This window comes from Thunnus thynnus, chromosome 17 (assembly GCF_963924715.1).
Source record: "Thunnus thynnus chromosome 17, fThuThy2.1, whole genome shotgun sequence".
Taxonomy (NCBI): domain Eukaryota; kingdom Metazoa; phylum Chordata; class Actinopteri; order Scombriformes; family Scombridae; genus Thunnus; species Thunnus thynnus.
This window is the reverse complement of record NC_089533.1, coordinates 5,221,035-5,243,581: the sequence shown is the minus strand read 5'-3', so window position 1 is coordinate 5,243,581 and position 22,547 is coordinate 5,221,035. Positions and strand designations below refer to the sequence as shown.

The 22,547-nt window shown below is 38.9% G+C and overlaps 1 protein-coding gene across 1 annotated transcript; it reads right to left on the bottom strand.

Annotated features, from left to right (window-relative positions):
* Positions 1-22,547, bottom strand: sstr3 (somatostatin receptor 3). Its single transcript, XM_067571152.1, has 2 exons — positions 22,174-22,547; positions 1-2,404 (listed from the first exon to the last, which is right to left on the bottom strand). Exon 2 carries the CDS (start codon positions 2,345-2,347, stop codon positions 896-898), a length of 1,452 nt encoding a protein of 483 aa, XP_067427253.1. The 5' UTR covers positions 2,348-2,404; positions 22,174-22,547; the 3' UTR covers positions 1-895.

The window sequence follows — 22,547 nt, the reverse complement described above, 5'->3', positions numbered from 1 at the left end:
CAAGCTTAAATACAGTTTAATTTTTGCAAGTGATTGTCACATGCAAAACATAAAATAAAAAGGTTACAAGTACAAAGATCAACCAGATACATGTGATAAAAGTAAATAAAGGCACAAATTTGTACATTTGGACATGCATATGTACACTTTATAAACATTCATTCTGCATGTTGGCAAAACTTAAGCAACTCCTTCAAGTGCTAAAGAAACATTGATCAAAAAAGCAATTCTGATTTTTAAAATGTTCCTTATATTTTTTTAATCCGTCCTGTGTTGTAATACTGACTTCACTTCAAGTAACATAAACTGTACAACAATAATAATAATAGTAATAATAATAATGATGATAATACATTTAATTTGTACAGCACTTTTCATTCATACTGAAACTCAAAGTGCTACAGTATTAATAACATAGAACACACAACATAAAGAAAATAGTAATAAGAGTTAAGATGAAATAGCCTTCCTGAATAGAGAGGTTTTTAGGCCTTTTTTTCAAAGAGTCTAGGGTCTGTATTGCCCTCAGATAGTTAGGAAGGCTGTTCCAAAAGCATGATGCAGCAGAGCAGTTGGCTCGATCCCCCATGGTGTGGAGCTTAGTACTGGGCTCTCGGAGGATCAAGCTGCTGGCAGATCTGAGGGGGCGGGTGGAGGTTTGTGGTGTGATCAGTTCCTGTAGGTAGGGAGGCACAAGTCCATTGATGCATTTGTATGTGAGTAACAGGACTTTGTAGTCAGTCTTGAAGGAGACAGGGAGCAAGTGGAACGAAAGCAGAATTGGTGTTTTATGTTTGCGTTCTCACACTCTCATCAGGATCCTGGCAGTGCTGTTCTGAATGTACTGAATTAGAGAGGGGCGGAGTTTGGAGATGTTTTTGGATTTTTTTTTACACTATAAATAACTTATCTCCAATGAGGTGCTCTGTTCCAAGTTTTCCTCTGGCAGGGTTTTGATGCTCCCATTTTTGGCTCCATTGAGAAGCAGTGGGACAGTCAGTGTGGACCCATTGACTGGGTCCTTCCCTTTTGAGTCCTTTCGAGTGTCCTTCTTGTCTGGGGAGGACAGCTCTGTTGCCGCTGCTCCTTTCTCTGAGAACACAGGCTGAGAACTCTGCGGCTGGAAGCTGCTGTTGCCATTTTGGGCAATTCTGTAGATCTCAGTCATTTCTGAGATGTCTTCCTCGTCATCGTCCTCTTCATCCCTGATTCCCCGTCTCAGGCTCTCCCTGGGCATGAGCGCCCTCCTCCCCTCCTCCTGCTGCTGCTGGCGCTCCATGGGCTCGTGGTTCTCCACCTTCCTTGTGGAGCGACAGAGGGCTTTTCGGAAGCCCCTCTTGAAGTTGTCTGACAAGAAGCCATAGACGATGGGGTTGGCACAGCTGTTGGCGTAGCCAAGCACAACAACAAAATAGTAAAGGCCGTGGTACTCTGAGGGCAGAGATACCAGCAGGTTGATGATGTTGAGGGCATAGAAAGGCAGCCAGCAGAAGACAAACACAGCCACCACAATCACAACCATGCGTGTAACTTTTCTCTCCGACTTCCTTCGCTTCGTTGAGGTTGCGTGGACCTTCTTACCCGAGCTGCGGATCTTGAAGACAATGAGCAGGTAGCAGAGGCAGATGATAAGAAGTGGGCAGAAGAATCCGACAGTGGAAGTGTAAATGATGAAGGCTGCCCTCCAGATGTTAGCTGGCTGTGGCCAGGCGATGTTACAGGTGCCTCCTGCCTTCTGGATATTAGCAAAGATGACTACAGGCAGAACAACAAGGAACGACAGTGCCCACACAGTGCCATTCACCACTTTGGCCACCTGAGGGCGCCGCCACTTAGATGAGCGAATGGGGTGGACCACAGCCAGGTATCGGTCGATGCTCATCACGGTCAGGCAGAAGATGCTGGTGAATTGATTGATGGAGTCAACTGTCATGACCAGGCGGCACATGAAGGAGCCAAAAGGCCACGACTGGAGGGTGTTCTGAACCGCCAGGAAAGGTAGGCCGAGCATAAAAAGCTCGTCAGCGATGGCCAGGTTCAGGATGTAGATATTCGTCACTGACTCTATCTTCGAGTAGTGCAGCACAATGTGGATGACTAAAGTGTTTCCGCCCAGGCCGATGATGCAAACAATTATGTATATGAGTGGGATGAGGACCCCTGCTACGCTGGGACCTGAAGAGACGTCTGGGACTGAGGAGTTGGTGGAGTTGATCAGTGTCTCGTTCAAAATGCTGTCGTTGAACATGAGCAGAAATAGGGGGACACCAGGAGAAGGGCTGGCGAAGCTGCCGTTCTCCCACATCTCATCCGTCATCTCCAGCCCGGGAACCAAGACGTCACCCATGGATGCCCTCTTTCTATCACTTTGTCCTTCTGCTGTCTCAGCTCCCACCCATCTGTTCTGTTGAAGGGGAAAAAAATCAATTTGTTATCTAACTGAATAGTTGACATTTTCACAGAAAAATGAGCATATCTTTATTTTTCAAGGACATGACAAAGTATTGAGATTTCTACAAACACTATGTTTTTCTGTGCTGCTGATTTAAAAGCATGTATCTTTCTTTATTGAAAAAACTGCATGTTTGCTCATTTCAGCTTTGAAAATCATCAGAAGGGCATGTTGACATGGTTCTGATAGACTTCAAGGTGTGAGTTACACACAGTAATTCAGCTTATTTCTCTAGAGGGCAGTTTTTGCTGATATACTACTTTTGGGGCCATTTTGGTCCTTTATGGGTGCAAAAACAATTAAATTAAACACTTACACAGCACACGCAGCTCTGCAACTGCTAATAATCAAACAAAAATGGTTAAAAATAATAAAATATTCTTAAGCATTTCGTTTTACCCCCTATTCATTTATAAGTACACAATCATTCATGGACGTTTCTCCTCCAAGTCCCCTTTAATTTCTGATCCTGGTCATCATCAACATGTTTACGATGAAAAACACAGGAAGGCCGTAAAGATGACGCTCAGAGTATGAGTGGCACGGACAAAAGAAAAAGAAAAATACAGGATTTGGATAATGAAAAGCAAACGCAATAGAGGAGGATATGAGATGAGTCAGACAGGAAACAATTAAACCGAGGTGAAAATGGATGTTTGCAGTTAGACTGATTTGACCACTACAGCTATATTTGGTCCTATTGATACAGCAGGCAAATTAAACACAGTATGTTCCCACACACGGATGCAATACTGATAATTGACATTTGATTAGCAGCCAACGTGTTGTTTCAGTGGACTCACACTTTGTAAACATCTCTACTGACCGACTACTGAAGCAAAGTAACAGCTGGCACACTCACCCTCGCATTCACACAGTCACTTTCATTTAGAAATTATAAAGTAACAGAAAAATTAGCCTTTGTTTGCATTATATTGGATATATTCTGATTGTGACAAAAAAGCAAAGCTGAAAGATGGTGATTTATGCAGGTTATGTTGATCTCTTTTTGGACTTCTACATTAGATATTATGGAATAAACAAGCAAAATACTGTAATTAAGAGATTCAGTTTGTGGCTAGGGATGGCTATACTACCTCGGTCCAAACTGGGAAATATGAACAACTGTTAAATGGATTGCAATGAAATTCAGTGTAGCCAATCAGATCCTCCTCAGGATGAAATTCATTACCTTTGGTGATCCCTTAACTTTCCTGGGGCCATCATTAAGTCAAAAATTCAAATTTGTTTGTGATTGAATTCTTGCAAAACTAATGAGATTCCCATCGGCCTCAGCTGTAGTTTTTGTTTAGTGCTAATTAGCAAATGTTAGCATGCTAAAAAGCTAAACTTAAATGAGCATGGTCAACATTGTACCTGCTTAACGTGAGCATGTTAGCATTGTTATTGTGAGCGTGTTGCCATGTGGCTGTTAGCTTTTGGCTGTACAGTCTCACAGAGCCACTAGCCAACCCTGTCTCCTAGTAATCACATTCATATACAACTAAACTGCAACAACAAACACATTTTGCTAGAAAAATAATGCTGGATGAATTATGTTTTCTTCTCGTTGTCTTGGTTCAATACACAAAAAAGTCTGCAGTGACTTGAAGCAAAACATGTTTATTGACATTTAAGTGAAACCATAATCTGTCACTAACCTGAACCAAAATGCTTTTGTTGCCCAAACCGAACCACACCCTGAATGTGAACCTCGTCAATTCCGTTTGCCAACACAATGTAATTGGGAAAACAATACATATATAAAACGTAAATTCTAGGCGACAAGGTTGCATAACTCTAGACTCTTAGTCAATCAAATCATGGAATCAGCAACTAAAATAATTGGGAGACACTGAGATCTGAACATTCTTCCCTTTTTAAGGAATAATTTTAGCCAGCCTGGTTCTGTCTAAAGGTGACAAAATCCTCCTATTAGCACCTTGAAAGCTCACTTATTAATACTTATTTGTTTAATCTGTATAAAAACCAAAGTGTGTTATGTGCCAGACCATTTTGTTTTTATTGGTTTTTCCAGTTGTGCTAATAGGCTAATGTGCTGCTAGTGGTAACTTCATATTTAGCGTACAAACATGAGAGTGGTATCAATCTCCTCATCTAACTCTTGGAAATAAAGTGAATAAGTGTATTTTTAAGATTTTTCACTGCTGTAGCAGATGAAGTAATATTGTTATGGAGAAATACCCATGAAATATACACTAACACTATATTTGAAATGTGCAAATGCCACACCCATAAAGACATATAGCTCATTTCACCCTTCATTAACTACCCAGCTGTACCACAAAGTATTCATTCTCATATGACAATAAAAGCATAATGACCACCATTTCTTAAAAAAAGTAATTTCAGAAAATATTTCTGACCATCTTCCTGTTTTTCCAAAATATCTGATGTTGTTTTCAGAAGATCAGCAGTGAGAATAGCACAGATGTGCCCTGCGCTCATTGATATAGTTCATCAAACAAACCGACGGAAAGGTTATTGTCACCTCAATGGTGATAGCTGCAAAGTCTATGAAAAAGACATTCAGTCTTTCTGCCTTACTGGAGTTCAATTTAAAACACACATGAGGGAAAAAAACAACAACAGCACAAACAGGAAAACGAGAAAAGACAACAAACGTACGTCTTTATATGAGACTTGAGCAGTTTCTTTGATTTTAGCAGATTGTCCCATTAATCATTTTTCAATATCTTCAATTCCTTGTGATTACGGATAATTCACATTAAATGTGGAGCACCATGGAAACCAGAGAAAGAGAAAACCCAGAGATCGGCGTCGTAAATCAAACAGAACCAAATAAACGGCAACACACGGCAGCAGATCAAGAATAGATTTTTCTCATCTCGAGTGAAATCGTTTTAAATGAGAAAAAATATCTTGCAGACTTTTCTCCTGGTTCTTGGTGATCAACGATTTATACCATTATATATCAACAACAGCAAAGATTCTTGTGCAGCTGCTGACGGACTTCGTTACAACCAGGATTAGATCCATATATTGGTTTACTACACTGAGCTGAAATTAAATATCAGATATTGACCTGATAAGGCAGCTGTTCATAAAAGAGGTTTCTTTCCTCACAGCTACAGTCTGCAATGACATTTGTGATGCTGCTTTGTGTTTATTAATGATTCAAATACAAATTTTAAAGGGATTATTAATGTAAAGGAGAAATCCGTAACAGTATGCATCATCCTGCCTTCCAGGACAACACAGGTTTTACCAAAATGTATCCCTCTGGTCTCCTTACATGATATAATGTTTGCCACGACAGCTCAAGCAGTTACCATTATCCATGTATGAAGATTAACCTTTTTAATAAAGCAACATTCTTTCTAATGAAGGTTTATTTATATCTCCTGAAAACAAAATCTCAGTTTTCATCATTAGTGAGGACAGAATGACTTTCGAGACCAATTTAAAAACAAATGGCAATTACACTACAAAGAAAACTGACACAATTGGCACAACTTGAACCATTAGTTCTATTTAAAAGCCAAAAAGAACAGAAAGATTTTATTTTTGGGCCACTTATGTTGTCCAGCAGTCAGCCAGAGTCACTAATGACCATGTTGTGGGCAGGAAATGAGAGCAAGGGAAAGCAAGAGAGTGATGGATTCTTTTTTTGCAGCTTTCATAGAAATTAATGGAAATGTTTGGATACCGACATCAGAGTTTAACAGCTCAACATCTTCACTGCACAGATCAACCATATCAGCCAACAGTCAGGTTTCCATCCAAATATACAGTCTGGTTGCCAGAATAAAACGTTGGCAATGTACATTTCTGCAAACCACAGAAACGTTGAATATCTACGTTTCAACATGTGTAATACGTAGCATATTAACATTTCAACAATACATATCATTTCAAAATTTCAACAAAACGTAGCATATTAATATTTAAATCAAACATATCATATCAACATTTCCAAAATACGTATCATATCAACATTTCTAAAGTGGCGTAGTTCACATGTGATCTTTATGAGCTGACTTTCCGATTAGGAGGAGGAGGGATCGGTGGATGGTTAGGAAGTTTCTTGGCAGTAAGTTGGAAATCAGCAGAGAGCACGGCTCAAGACCACTGCGAAACCAATGCCCACTTCCTGTTTCAACCGACAAAAGCGGGTGGATGTTTTTAGCGCGACGTCAGGACATTTGCAGCCGTTTTTATTCATTTTTTATTTTATTTTAACCCAAACCATGATCTTTCCCTAACCCTAACCAAGTGGTCTTTGTGCCTAAACCTAACCAGACCTTAACCACAGTGTTGTCAAACCTTAAAACATCATTATTCAATGGATAGAAATGTTAATATGCTACATTTGTAGAAATGTTGATATGATACATATTACACGTGTTGAAACATATATATTCAATGTTTCTGTGGTTTGCAGAAATGTTATATGCCAACATTTTGTTCTGGCGATTGAGTTGAAATATAGCGCAAATTTTAACCAAATTTACAGAAAATCTGCAAAATAATGTGTGAATTAATGCTTGTTTTCACCAGCTGTTATGTAAATATTAGGAGTCGGTTCATCTAGAAGTTGGTGGCACTAATTCTCCAGTTGGTGCCATTAAACCACTACAGAAGAAGAGGACACAATGAGATGTTGCAAAGAGCTGCAATCAGAGCTCAAACGATAGAAAACCATGTGAAAAAAGGTGATGGTGCATCAGAATAAGGAGAAGAGGACGCTGCACTTGAAAACTTACTTTGTACAAGCGACACAAAGGTGAGATTTATGCTTCATCAGAAGTATTTTCAAACAGTACTTTTCAGTTTTACAAGAGAAAAGACTTAAAGGATGAAGACTAACCAGTTGGTTTAAAAAATGCAGGTCTGGTTTACTAACCAAGACCCCTTAAAGAGCAGCACACCGCCACTTCCCAGAGTTTTTCTGTGGGATGAGACAGCCCCGAATGGGGCTAATGTGTTCGTCTCTTAAGTGGAAGCTTCAGTGGTGTCCAGTGGTTTCTATTGCACTTTGTTGCATTTTGCGTGTATTGATGCTACTTATGTGTTTTTATGTGCGCACTGAAAGTATGAATAAAAACAGGTGTATGGAAACGCATATAATGACACAAAGGTACATTTTTGGTGACACGCTTGTGTGCTTTAGGATGAGGTTCTCCAAACACAACAAAAAGTGCTTTGAATACCTGCAAAGATTTTATGTCATAAGCCTGGTCTTAAAAAGTTTGAGATGTCTTTATGATCTGATCTGATGATTTTAGAATTTTTAAAGAAACAAATATACTTTCATAGGACATTTATACATTTTTATAAGCATACAGATATGTATAAATAGACAAACAAGTAAAAACTAGAGCTGAAAAAGTTGGTCAATTAATTGATTAGTAAACAATTAATAAGTTCAATAATTTTTCAAGGAAAAATACGAAACATTATTGGTTCCAGCTTCTCACATGTGGGGATTTGCTGCTCCTCTTTGTCATATTTGATAGTAAACTGATAAATCTTTTGTTGAGTTGACAGCTGGTCAGAAAGAACAACAACAATCTGAAGACGTCATCCTGGGCTTTGGGATGTTGTGATGGGAATTTTTGACTATGCTTTGACATTTCATAAACTATTAATTATTTAATAAAAAAACAAGATTAACTGATGATGAAAATAATGGATAGTGGCAGCCCTTAAGTTAAAAAAGAAGAAGAATGAAAAGGAAATATTAAGATTAGCAGCCTCTGCTTTAAATAAATCTCTTTCTTTTCTCTCGCCCTGACTGTAGTGCAGCTGTAACATCTATTCACATTTCTTACAACCGTGATGCCTCAGAGAGATCACTTTATCAAGCTCCCTATCTACATTTCTCATCTCGAACACCCTGAAGTCAGTCTAATATCTGCATTGCATTTGTCATATTTCATTCTGCCTCATTAATCTTCATACTAAAGACCCTGGGACCTTTCAGGCCTTTCAAACCTTTCTGAAATGAAAATCTATTCAGTTTGGAAATTGGGGTTCTGAACTGCTGCCGGTGTCACACGAGAGCGAGACACTCTGTAATGTAAATTTCTCCTCATCTGTCTTTCTTTTCTTTAAATGACACGAGGGGAGGGGAGCAGAACGATTATGTGACATGACGCTGTCTTATAACCTCAAGTCTGAATACTTATAATGAGAGTAATCGATGTCTCTCTGCAAACATCTGCTCTGACTCTAAAACCAGAGGCTGAGACTGTCCGTAGCTGGCGTCCTTCTGGCTGAAGGCAGAATACTTTGTGTCAACAACATCTGAAAAAATAGGGCGCTCATGCTAAAATTACATATGATCTATATTTGAATCTTTTGATGTCCAGTGTGCCTTGCTTTTGATTGGTCGACAGTCTAAACTGTATTGAGGACTCATCTCTTGTGGTCATTAGATTAGATTAGATAAGATTAGATTAGATTCAACTTTATTGTCATTGCACAGAGTACAAGTACTGAGATAACAAAATGCTGTTTAGCATCTAACAAGAAGTACAAAAGAAGCAGTAAATGCAGTGTAGTGTAATGTACATATGTATAATATGTAAATAGAATACACAGTTAGGGTAGGTATGAATATGCTAAGACATATACAGTATGAACAGTATGAACAGAGTGATATGAATACACTAAAATACATAGAGTGGACACTAGTAACAGTATGAGCAGTATGAAACATAAACATTAGGAAACGCAGAGTAAACAGCTGGAGGTGTGATAAGAATATGAGGTACAGTACAAATATGAAGATATAGCCAGTATAGACAGTGGTGTAAGTGTGGAGTAAATAATGAATAAATATGAATAAACTATAGGTCAGATATAAACAGTATAGACAGTAGTATGGATATGTATAGTAATAGTAAATATAGTAGTATATAGTAAGTGGTTCAGTCTTTGGAGGAAGGGGATGGGGAGGTATCTGGTATCTGGGGGTGGAGTAACGTGTGTGGGGGTGGGCTATCACTGTGGTCCAGAGTCCAGCAAGGTGACAGGTGAGGGGAAGAAGCTCTCCCTGAACCTGCTGGTCCTGGTACAGAGATTCCTGGGATGAGAGGTGTCCCTGGCGATGCTGTGCACCCTCCACAGACACCGCTTGTGCTGGACAGCCTCAGTGGCAGGGAGTGGAGTACCGGTCATGTATTGGGCAGTTTCCACCACCCTCACACAGTGCTTTCTGGTCTGAGGCAGCACAGTTGTCTCAGCCAAACTGTGGTGCGGTTGGTGAGGATGCTCTCAATGGTACAGCGGTACAAATTCACAAGAATCTGAGGAGACAGATCCTCCTTTCCTCAGTCTCCTTAGGAAGAAGAGCTTTCTTGACCAGGGTTGAGGTGTTGAGAGCCCAAGAGACGTCCTCAGCGATGTGGACACCCAGCTCAATCTCCATCCTGTTGATATGGATGGGGGTGTGTGTGTGTGCTGCCGTTCTTGAAGTGCACCTCAATCCTTAGCTTGTGGCTGTGCTTGGCCAGACTTCTCTGATCATCCACGGCTTCTTCCATCATGCAGCCACTGGTGACATTTTTTTCCACTTTGTTTACTCACCGATTCATTAAAGACAGAATTACAATTTTATTTAATGCCTTGCTTTTGAAACAAGGACTGACAGAAAGCATTTATACTTTAAAGAGGACATGTACATTTCCAGATCTATATTTATAATCTGGGGCTCTACTAGAAGTTCAAAAAACTCATTCATTTTATTCCGGCTCTTCATGCAGTCCCTCAGTTCAGCCTCTGTCTGAAACAGGCTGTTTTGCAGTAGCTCCTGTCTCTTTAAGGCCCCCCACTTGATGAGACCACTCTGTTCTGATTGGTCAACTCCCTTCTGGCAGCTCTGGAGGCTACTTAAACAAACAATATAACTTCAGATTTCACTTCTTTTTCTCAATCTGTACTTGAAATATAAACTTCTCAAATACATTCAAGCCCGAATCCAATCTGAAATATGTTGGTGGACAACACAAACAACCCATGGAACAACCTTAGCAACAAAGGTCACTGAACGGACAGCTGTTTGTGGGCATGCGTGAATGATCAGTCAGTTTGATGGGGTAGTAGAGGTAACTTGTCTATCCAAATGGATCGTTCAGAGCAGGTTGAAGCCCTGACTTCTGACTTGCAGGGAGCATCAAGGATGAGAACTCTCTTCTCTTGGATTAATAGTATCTCATGGAAACTTTCCTACCAGGGGCCACATGCATAAAACTCTGTGCAGATTAATGACTAAAACCGTGTGTACACACAAAGCCAGAAATATGCACGCGCATTCTTTTCATCAGATCTATGAAGCCCTGTGTATGCATGGTTCTGTTTTATGAATTTCAGTCACTGAGGAACTGGGCGTACATGCATGAGCCTCATTTCCTCTCCCACAATTAACCATTAATGGATGAAGAAACACCCTTAACCAGTCGTTTTCACTGGCTCCACCAGTCTTTACACCTGTCAGTGAAACAAACAGGATATAAAAAGTGCTGTTTCACCGACTGTGTTGTACTGGCATGGTTGTCCAACAGCAGGACGGCTGTCATTATGTGCGACCATTATGCACAGCTGTGCAGCTCTTTATCCTGTCCACATAATTAATTCATCACACGGACCCGTAACCCATCGTTGGCAGTGATATCTCAGAAATGTAATCAACGATTAGAATGATGAGCTTGTAGCTCTGATATCTAAACTGACTTGACAAGGTGTGTCGTAACTAAGGATAAAATAACAAGAATATTATCAGCAAAATAAAATGTTGACTCCTATGTAAATTAAAAGAATGATAAAATGAATCACACAAAAGTAATTAATCAGTGTTACCTTTATAAATGTGCCTTTGATTGGCATTTTACAAATCTCAAAATCGCAAAAAAAACCCCCAACACAGTCGCTGCAGCTGGTTGTCAACCTAAACAAACAATGTTTTTTCATCTCCACCTCATCACATCAGCCTCAGATCGCTTTAGAACAACATGTTTACATATAGTCTGAAGAATGTGTGAGGTGTCCAGTTTATGTGCGGGTTATGGTGTATGCATTGTTTTTGTGTGTACGCATTTTTTTTATGCATGAAGCTTTGGGACGAGCGTGAAAGTGTTTTGTATCTTCAGTAAGTCTTTTTCCAAAAACAGCTATTGGAAAAAGGGAGGTTGTCTTATATTCAGATCAATATGGTAATACTGTTAAACTGTAAATAATACTGGAGCACAGAACCCTGTGGTACCCTTTTGGCCATTAAAAAGGAGGCTTTAAGCTTTAAATTATTTACACACGTTTGCATTATCTATAAACACTATACTTTAAATAATCATGGACATTATAGTATTGTTGTAGTGTAGATTAGGTGCCACTTAGTTCATTCAAACAATCTTGGACTAACCAAACAAACTATGAGTAGCAGCTTCTTTCATCAGGTGGAACAAACCCGCAGCTATCAGAGCTGCTGAAGGTGAACCGTGCCTTATCTGAAACACAAACGTATGACGACTACTTTTGGTCTCTTGAAAGAGGCCGAGACACAAATTACAGTTATTAAGTGGGAGCACATTTACACAGAGTTCTGATCTTCCAGTAATAATTACGCAAACACCTTTTGTTTCACAGTTTAAACAAAACCAATTACGACGTCCGGTAATAAGGTGCTATTCTGCACAAGTAATGATGATGATGATGTTTCTGAATTCTCTGTATAGGCTGAAATGATCTTCCAATGTCTGAAAACAACACAAATATACAGTATACATAAGTATTTCTGATATGGACACAATTATTCAGAATTTAAAAGTCCTCCTAAAACCCTCAACATATCGATTTATGCATCAACAATCTAAAAAATAACATCCTTTAGAGTTGTCTTCATTTTTTTTTACAATACAAAGAAATTGTGATTTATAAGGAAATAATAGAGTAAAAAATTAAGAAATATTGGTTTCTGAGACATTATCTGTTGAACTTTAAAATCATAACATACACTACTGCACTATAATAAAACAGGAACTCATAAATAAAAACTACTTAAGTTTTCTCATCACTAATGTTCAAAAGAGATTTGGAGATTTGGGTGATGTACAAAACAAGTTTTCATAAATAAATGACAAAATAAAGTTTCTTATTTGCTTCCAAAATAACCAATTTGAGTGATTTCTTATCTGCAGCCCTCATAGTTTGATTAAGTTTTAAGTTCAAATGTTTCAGTGTCTCCTGAATCAACTGCATCATACTGGAGATTATATCTGGTAAATTCTTCAAACAGAGACATCAGTTATATGCTGATTAATAAGTCAATCCTGGCTTATTTTCTAGTTTTATCTTACTTTCAAACACAAATTTATCTTTATTCTGTCTGTACTATGTTTGAACTTTGTACTTAGATGTCATTTAGTGGAAGAATCCCGAACCTTTGAACTGCAGAAGTGTATGAAGGTACAACAGAAAAGTGTTGCAGACTATAAAAGTAACTTGTTCAAAGCACTCTTATCTTACCCCTACAGAAGACAACATCACCAAGCTTCATAAACACAGTTTCAACACTGTTTCCACTTGAATGAAAATGAATGGTCGCAACATAAGATATAAATGACAGTGAAAAATAATTTTAAAAAAGGTGTCACACTTCATACAGCTACCTGCTCATTTGCTCAGCAATGTCCTCACAGAGCTACAGTTATGAGAGGAACTTGTTGTTTTAAGTAAAGGGTGTTATGGAATTTTCCATCTTTAGGGGTTACAAATTGGGTTGCATTGGGTCAAGCCTGGGCCTTGAGGTCACACTGTAATTCTTCAGCAGGAAGGGGACATATTCTCCTCTCCTTGAGACTCCAGCTGTCTGTGATGTTTTGGGGAAAGCAGAAACCTCTCTGATAGACGGTAAATCAGCATTGCCATGGCCACCAAGGTCGGAGGAGGCTTTCCTAGACAACACAGATAAGTGCGTAGATTCTATTGACACAGTCAGACATTCAAACCAAAACTGCTGAAGTTCCATGCAACGTGACCTAAACTGACACAGGTAAACTAAGTTTTTCATATTGTAGGCTGATCTGCTCGGGTTAAAGACTCAGACCCTCAGAGGCAGAATGGAAAGAGACAGCATCCGAGTTGCAGATGACTTCGATGTTCACTATTTCAGTTCTCCTTGATCGAGTGCTTCAATAAACATTTTCAGCTTTAAGACATCAAAGGCTCGTGTCCACTTTTCTCCACTGAGGTGCTGACCATCGCTCAAAATATCCACAACAAAAGGGGGCATTATTTTTATACTGTTATGATGTCAAATGTCTATGTCAAACATGGTTATAGGTTCAAAACAAAAGTCAGGGCTTCAAACAGCCGTCTGTTCCGTAGCCTTTGTTGATAAGGTTGTTCACTTTGTCCACTCGCATATTTCAGATCGGAATCGGGCGCGAACTTGTACAGTTGTATTTGAGAAGTTTACATTTTGAAGACCGAGAAAAAGAAGTGAAATCTGACAACTACTGTTTGTTTACATATAGCCTCCAGAGCCGGAGGAAGCTTCCTGAAGCTGACCAATCAGAGCAGAGTGGGCTCATCAGGAGGCGGGCCTTAAAGAGACAGGAGCTAAAACAGCCTGTTTCAGACAGAGGCTGAACTGAGGGGCTGCATAAAGGGCCAGTATAAGATAAATAAGGAGTTTTTTTAAACTCTAAATCATGCAAAGATATTCCAGTAGAGCCCCAGAATAAAAATATATACCTGGAAATATACATGGTTCATCCCTTTATCATTCTCACACCAAATTTCAGTTGGTATTCTACCTGTTAATACAAACTCTACATCAAAAGTAAAAGGCTTTGCTATAATTTTTACAATTTCTGAAAATATTCTCTCCCAGAATGTCTTCAATATCAGGCAAAACTAAAAAATATGACTGAGAGAGGCTTTCACTGAATCCTCTCCAACATTTTGGTGTCACTGTTAAACTGTATTTAGTGTGTCTGTACTGAAATATTGTGATTAAATAGCTTATCTGTATTTTCTGTGTTGTTCTGCAGATCTCTCTCCATGCTGATTATCCAAGCATATTTCTTCTTCCCATCTCTTTTTAGCTTGTACATTCTCATCTTGTGCCTGATCTAACATTTTATATATGCTTTTTATGGTGAGGGGAATGTGTGTACGGTATCTCACACGGGGTAAGCGCAGCTTGCTGCAGGAGCGGAAATGCCAAATATTAGCTGTCAAGCGCTGCTGCACCGCTGAGCTGAGCATCCATCATAAAGGTCAGAGTCTGTGACAGACGCTCGCACTTGAAAGGTTCAGAGCGTTTCAGGGAGGAGCCTCATCATTCAGGCTGGGGGTGAAAATCCTGACAGCCATGTAGCAACAGATCAACAGAGGCAGATATGCATTCAGATACACGTAGTTTAATACTCAGAGGCATCTTGCCCATTCAACTTGAGGGAGCACGTACCCCCTCAAATATTTAGGATCGGATGGTTTTAGAAATTGTTAAATTTTTTTTCACAATAAGTGTTTTAAATTAACCTTAATAATATAGTGTGTCTTTATTCATATTTAACTCTGCCTGCTGCACTCAGACCCCCCTCTGTTTAGGCTACTTGGTTCCTTCCATTATAAAGCTCAACGTAGTATCAGCGGAGCTCGTAGAGCTGCTCAGCTGCAGCTGGAAGTCGTGTAGAATCGATTTTGGTTCATGCTATGAACCAGTATGACTTTGATAAATTTGTAAATTACTTAGAGCTTCAAAATTTCCTTTTAAAGTGACTTTAGCATCAGTGGTTTTTACTTTAACCCACAAGTCATAAATATTAGTGTTAGCTTGTTGTCCTTTGCTATTATTAGCAGCTAAATTATTGTTTTGTCAAAACAAATTTGCAGAACTGAAATACATCCTATAAAACAGAACAAGGACATAAGTTTTTTACAAAGATTCAAGAACTAAATAGTGTCAGTAGAAAGAGCAGTTACATGTTTGTGAGCTTTCTTTACTTAACATTAAATAATTAACAGTGCTGGTGAGCTAACTAGCTAACGTTACCTCTGAGTTCAAAGTCTTTTCACTACAACATTCTTGTTCAGTATTGCAATTAAAAGCAATATAGTGTTAATAAGTGTCATTCAGTTATAGTTGTAGATAATTACTGATAGGGTACCGGCTTGACCATGAACAAAGAAGCCAAAGCAGATTATTACTGGCATCTCTGTTTGGTGGGAACATTAGCATTGTGAAACTGTGCTCTCTCTAAAAAAAATTGCTTTCATGTTCATATCTGTTCACACTGTTTATCATAGTTAAATTTCCTGTGAAGCAGAAAAGGCATAGTGGACGCTGTAACACTTAAATCAGCGTTCATATTATTTGCCTCACACAGCCAATCAACCTGGACTGACTGAGTGCTCGATACTGACAAGCCTCAGCAGTTAAAAGTCCAGGTCAGGGTCATGGTTAAAGGACATCAGCCAAGTTGTTTGAATAGCATATTTGCTCGGCTTTCTTTTGTATTGTTTCCTCTTGAAAGCTGAGAGTGAATGTTCAGCAGCTTGCCAAGCGGTTAACTAAACAGCCGGGCCTGCGCAGACGTGAGCGGAGGAGAATGGACAATTATTAATATGATTCACAGGAAATCATATTCTCGGATACAAAGAATGGAGGTTATACGCAGATACACGCTGCAATAAACATGCTATTTACCACATAAGATTGAATAGGGATAGTTAGTATTTATAAAGGATGCTGAACACAGGAACTGAGGGTTTACTTCTCGGCTTATTCTTGGCTGGCATGTGTCAGCGCATGTCAAATCTAATGTGAGTCAACAGGTTAATTACAGTTTTAATCAGTGTGAAGGGTAGATTAATCTGGAGGTAACCATAGCAACAAAATTAATGCCTCACATTACACTGATGCTTACTTTAAGAGCGGATTATACTTTTCTTCTTTGATAGTGGCGATGAAAGAACAAATAGGCCCTCTAATGTCCTGAGTGACATGAAGATGAAACATCACTCCACTTCCATCTTCTCCATTATTTCCTTACATCAGAAGAGAACCAACTAAAGCTGCTTTAAAGGAATATTTAGACATGTATTCACTCTCTTGCTGAGAGTTAGATGAGAAGATACCATTCTCATGTCTGTATGAAGCCACCAAGTAGTGAACAAAACATTGATACACTGATCACCCTTTAAGTTGATATGTTGAATTTGTTAGCAAACAGTTGCTTATTTCGGAGCAACATTATCATTCATTTGGAGTCGTGTTTCTGTCCACCTGGTGAATGTAAGTCCAACATTCACTCTCTTTTAGTTTTTGCTCTCTACCAACTCCTGAGGGAAATATCTGGCTCTTTAGCTGATAAATGCTCCACTATGTTCACCAGCTAGTCTACAGCTAACTGTGTCTGTTTGCCGTTTGGTGCTGAGCAGGTAGTGTACAGTGGCTTTTTAGAGTTTTATCTATGAAAACAGCTGCCTGCTGCAGCCAGAAACGAAACTATGAGAGCACTGAGAGTGAACCAAAACAGTAAAGTTACAGCCGGACAGATAAACATCGAGCTGAAACTCACTATGAAGCTCTGTAAAGCTTCAGAGTTGCTGATAATTCTCTGTAGGTTCATGACACACAACACAAAATATCAGTGTTGACTCGTGGTTAGAAACTGAAACATTCCATCCATCCCAACCTCCTCCCTACACCGACTTTGCCGCTTTAATAACGTGGCCTGATTTCCTCCTTTGCTCCTGTCATAATTGCTACGGCTGCTAGAGGGCGTCTGTCACTTTAACATTAATTTATGTCATTTTAGGGTGTTAGCTTAAACGACTGATCCTGTCATTTTTCTTTGGAGAGAAACCTTTCTGCCAGCACCTCTAAAGCTCATTAATTAACACTGTTTATCTTGTCTATTTAATCCGTGCAAAACCAAAGTGTAATAGCAATAAGTTTAGCTTCATGGGGGGGTTATGTGCTGGACTATTTCTTGGTTGTCAGGATTTTATGTCCTTGAGGACTTTTTGTTTGAATACCCTTCAGTGAAATCTTATCTTCTCTATGCATTTCATTCTATTGTTTTAATGTTTACACTACTTATCTATCGTTATTACACACATCTATATGGTGAAATATGATAAAACACAATCACATTAACTGCAGTTGGAGAAACCATCTTTACTCCCAGCTGTATCTGTATGTGTCTGTTCTCTTTAATCTCAGTCTGTCAGGTTGCAGCTGTTCTAGTTGACAACGCCAACAAAGTCTGTTCAATGCCGCACCGCTGACGCGTTTCACACCATGTGTCTTTCTTTCACACATCAAAAAGAACATAAGCTCAGTGGTATCATACTTGGTCTGCTGGTTTGTTTCAAAGTTTAGCTGCGGCTGATTTGATTGGACATGACCGTCCACAATAACTCTGCCATCTTTTCTGATAATATTTCAGTCAACCCTGATGACTGGAGAGGGGAACAATGTGCAGAAAATTAAGGAATTTATCTTTAAAGATGCTTTCAAGGGAGATTTCTGATCTTTTGTGATGCTCTAAATGATATTTCAGGGGCCTTTTCAACCCTGCAAGAATTAATTTCTAAGGAAAATAAAATTTTAGCCTGAAAATATTTTTTTTTAGCAGCTTTAATGCAATGTGGTATCAGTAGATTTCTATAAACCACCTACAGTTTTTGACACCAGAACCAGCATTTTCATGTGTCTGCATATCTAACCGCTTATTGTATATCTGCGTGGGAAGTACTTGTCTAAATATGTATTTAAAAAAAGAAGAAAAAAGTTGAATATACACTTTGCGTTTGTGTCGTTTGTGTGTGGGCACACTGCTGAGGAACACAGGTGCCCCCTAATCTGTTGCAGCCATTCCTCACAACGAATCAGCAGTCCTTGAATAAATCAGGCTCGTGGCTCGGCATGTTGATCGATGAATATTTAACGACGATGCCGTTAATTTTTTTAACCTCCTCCCCAAACTCAGCAGGAAGTCCGCTGTCCCTGAGGGTGCTGTGCTACTGCTGCCTTTCTGAGGCTGAAGAGGAGTGACGAAGCCTTCTTCCACAGGGCTCGGAGACTTAATAAACCCAGGAAATTCACAGACGGCCTGGTATTCAATTCTGGCTTTAGTTTTGAGCTGTGCTGACCTTTTTATGTCTTATGAAAGAAGACACCAATCTCAAGGCAATCTGACATAGTGACATTTTTGTAACACTTTCAACACACAGTACCAAAGTCAAAGAACAGCAGCGCAAGACAGAACATGCACAGAGCGAGATTAAACGCAGATCTTGTTCATGTGATTGTGAGAGATGTAATAAATCTATCATCTCTTATGCTCAAAGAAAAAAAAAAATCTGAGTTGCTTTCAATGAGCCGATTCCACGTTGTTTTGAAAAATTCTTCTCATGAGAGATCTGTAAAAATATAATTGCACCCTCCTCATAGTGTGTGGAAAAAGAGATAAAAAACAAACATACCAGCTGTCTCCCTTTTTTATTGCATTCATGCATGAATTAATATCCAGCAAAACACTTTAGGACAGCCATGTGAGTGAATAGCAATTAAATGAGAGTGCCATTTTAAAACAGGAAGCAGAGTTTTCTGTCTGATAACATCAAAATGATGAAAGTGATGAGAATATTTAAAAGGTGGTTTGCGAGACACTGTAACAGGTCATAAATTAAGGCTTCAACAGCAAAATAAGTTTTAAAATCCATCAATGACGCAGCCTGTAGAGAACAGAAAACATTCTTCTTCCTTTGTATCATTAAACTTTTCAACTCATCGCTGTTTTCCAGCGGTGATGCACCTGTTGCAAACATCACATGAACACTCAAATCTTTCCACACAGGTACTGTCATGTCTGCCATAAGAAACATTCATGTAACTGAATTTCCAGAAATGTAATGTGCATTTCCACTAAGCAGCAGCTACCGCGGCTTGAGGCTGAAGCTGATGAGGAAGTACCTTAAAGTGAAATGATGCTAACGACCGCTAGATGCTCCAACTGACTCCCATTCAAAAAGCGTCAACGTCTCCCTAGAAATATTAATTCAATCATTTTTTAAACGCGTCATCGTGGTGTCAATCTCTAAATTCAGACCCTCTAATAAGTGTGCTGGTGGTCGTTTTGGAAATTACTGCACCATTAATAAGATTTGAAGACTTCTAGTAGCTTTGATGTCTCCCTTGTGGGCGTTGATTGACAGCTATCTCTCTGGCTCCGGGACTCACACTGAGTCAGATTACTGTTGCAGTATTTCTGTAAATTTAATATTACTTGATTACAATACCTGTGATGTTAGCTAAAGTAGCTAATGTTAGCCCAAGTGTGCAGCGCTCAATGTTCCCAGTAAGCTAGCGTTAGCCTCAGTTCAAGGTAGCGGGGGCGTGTTTCCAGAGCGTAAAAGGAAACACATCCACATCCCTTATCTGGAAGGTCCTGGATCCAAACTGATCATACTGACCAACCGGCTCCTATGCAAACCAATGGGTGATGTCACACCTCGCTACGTCCATACAGGCTGCGGTTTCCATCCACTGCCGTTATGCACATTTTCTGAGTTTTCCGGAACAAGAAGTTGGTGGCGCTCCTTTTTCCAGTCGGGGCCATTAAATCATTGCAGAAGAAGAGCACACAACACGATGATGTAACTAATAATGTAGAAAACATGATGGAAATATGACATTTATGTTTCATGTGCTGATATCTGCCGCCATTTTCAGTCTCCTCAGTGGATGTTTAAGTGGTATGCTTTATGTATGTCATCATTTATTCAAAACGTCTGTTTCCATCGCACTTTGTCGCATTTTTTCACCTCAGCCAAGGGTAAACTAAATGTCTGAAAAGGACAAAAGAAGAAAAAAAACCACCTCAACCTGTTTAAATGTGGCTAAGAATGTTGTAACGTTGCTATTCTTAAATAACAATCAGGGCGCCAGATTGTGAGATTTACCTCTCAGCATTTTTGACCTCTTAAAAGCATTTTTTTTTTCCTGAAATTAAGCTGTGGGTGGTTGTGATTAACTTCCCACCTGTGGTGACTGTGTGTGTGTGTGACTGATTCACTTTGAGGAAGGACAAATGATGGCATAATCTTTCTATTAGTATATGAATTCATAATAATTTCAATAACACATAATTGCCAGGATCACGCACTGAAAACAATCTAAATATCTTTTTTTTTTCAGATGCTGTTTTTGCTGTTGCTGATGTCAAATGTAAAAAGAAAAATCTATTGCAGGATAAAGACGCAGCATCTGAAAACTGTTTCAACATAGAGGAGATATGATGTTGTTTTGCTTCTCTGAGCCGAACAGAACAAATTATATCAGCTGATAATCACACTTACACTGTCATAAACACAGTGGGGAACATTTTTCTAGAAAAAAAAAACACAAACGAACATATTTTCTCCCACAAGCTGAGCTGAAGTGACTGTTAAAAGATAATGATACAGTTGTCAGAATGAGATATGGTAGTTTACAGATGTCGTGTCTGCATGAATGACAACAAATTCATTTTGACAAAACTGGTCACAGTGTTCTAGTAAAACAAATATAATACTAGTGGCTACAGAGACACTAAAGCCTTATCTGCTTTTTAAACATCATCATATAACACATGAAAAATATTAAATGCCTCAGTTTGTTGTTGTATGCCTACACACATGCTCCACTCATTAGATTACTGTGCTAATGTATTAATTACATGTGACAGTGGGGTGAATTTTTACTCTAATGGAAATGTGAATTAGCCTGTCTCTCTCAATAACACACGTATTCTTTAGATATTGAGAGAGAGAGTCTAATTAGTTTAATATTTGCATTCATTTCTGTTTTATTTATAATGCCAAACCATTTTAAAATAAGCTTTATCAAGTGAGCTATTAAGAGAGAAGGATACTCAGCTGTTAAGACCATAAAGATCATAATCAACTCTATCTTTGACTGCTTATTTTATACAGTCATCATGATGACAGAAACTTTCCATTAAAAACACAATTTGGGGTGTCCCCATCTAATAAAGCAACCTTTATATTACATAATTTCCTAATGCTTCATTGATCTGTTATTGTGTAGATGTTTTTTTAAGTAATTTTAGGTTGCCAGGTTGTGAAATATCTATTTTACTAGTGTTTATCTTCTCTGTTTTGTAATAATTCAGTTATACATGTTGATAATGTATTCATAAATGCTTAATAACTTGTTCATAGATACATTTTAGTCCAACACCTATTATCCCAAGCTAGTAGCCCAAAAGTGATTCTTATGAATGTTAGGCTATATATAACTGTAAATAATTTATTAATCATCTTATAAAGCCTGTATTAAGGTTGCCTTATTAGACAGTGGTACCGTTTAACTTTAACGGACTCTGGATGCATTTAATGGGTCATTTTGGATTGATAACTCCTTATTAACCCCTCAATTAAAGCTCCTATGAATCAACACATCAATAAACCTCTTATAGTACCTGACTTGTATCTGGTGCAACATGTTTTAAAGAGTAATCTTGATTTTAGTGCAGTAATTAATGACATTTAACGGATGGTGTGTTGTCGTACTGTTAAAAAAAACGATCCACACTCTCAATGCTCAGGTGATCTTTCAGTGACAATATAACCATCCTGTCACCGCACAAATAACGTACAGATCTACGCACTTTACATATATATATATATAAACGCGTGAAGGAAAAACTCTTTCAACTTACCGTTTTTCGCTGAGACTTTTTCAAACCGCGATCACTCCCAGTTCCAGTCTGGTCCGGTGAATTAAGGATTTAATGAAGGAACAACGCGAGAAGAGTAGCTGTACTTGGTCTATTCCAGTGTGGGGATGTGTTTTAATTTCATCCTCCGTCTGTGAACAGTCCGCTCCGGTCCCCGGTGAGTTTTTTCCCCCTCCGCCTGTTCCCGGACTGACTGATGCACTGGAAGTCACCGGCGGAGCATTATAACAGTCTCTTGCTTGTAACTAGGTAACAGCTCTGCCTGCTTGCATGGAGTCAAGTAGGAGGTGTTAAAATCCTATGCTGGTTGTGTGTGTGTGTGTGTGTGTGTGTGTGTGTGTGTGTTATCTGTCCAT

Coding starts and splice junctions, on each gene's coding strand:
- sstr3 (XM_067571152.1), bottom strand. CDS start 2,347: ATGGGTGACGTCTTGGTTCCCGGGCTGGAGATGACGGATGAGATGTGG.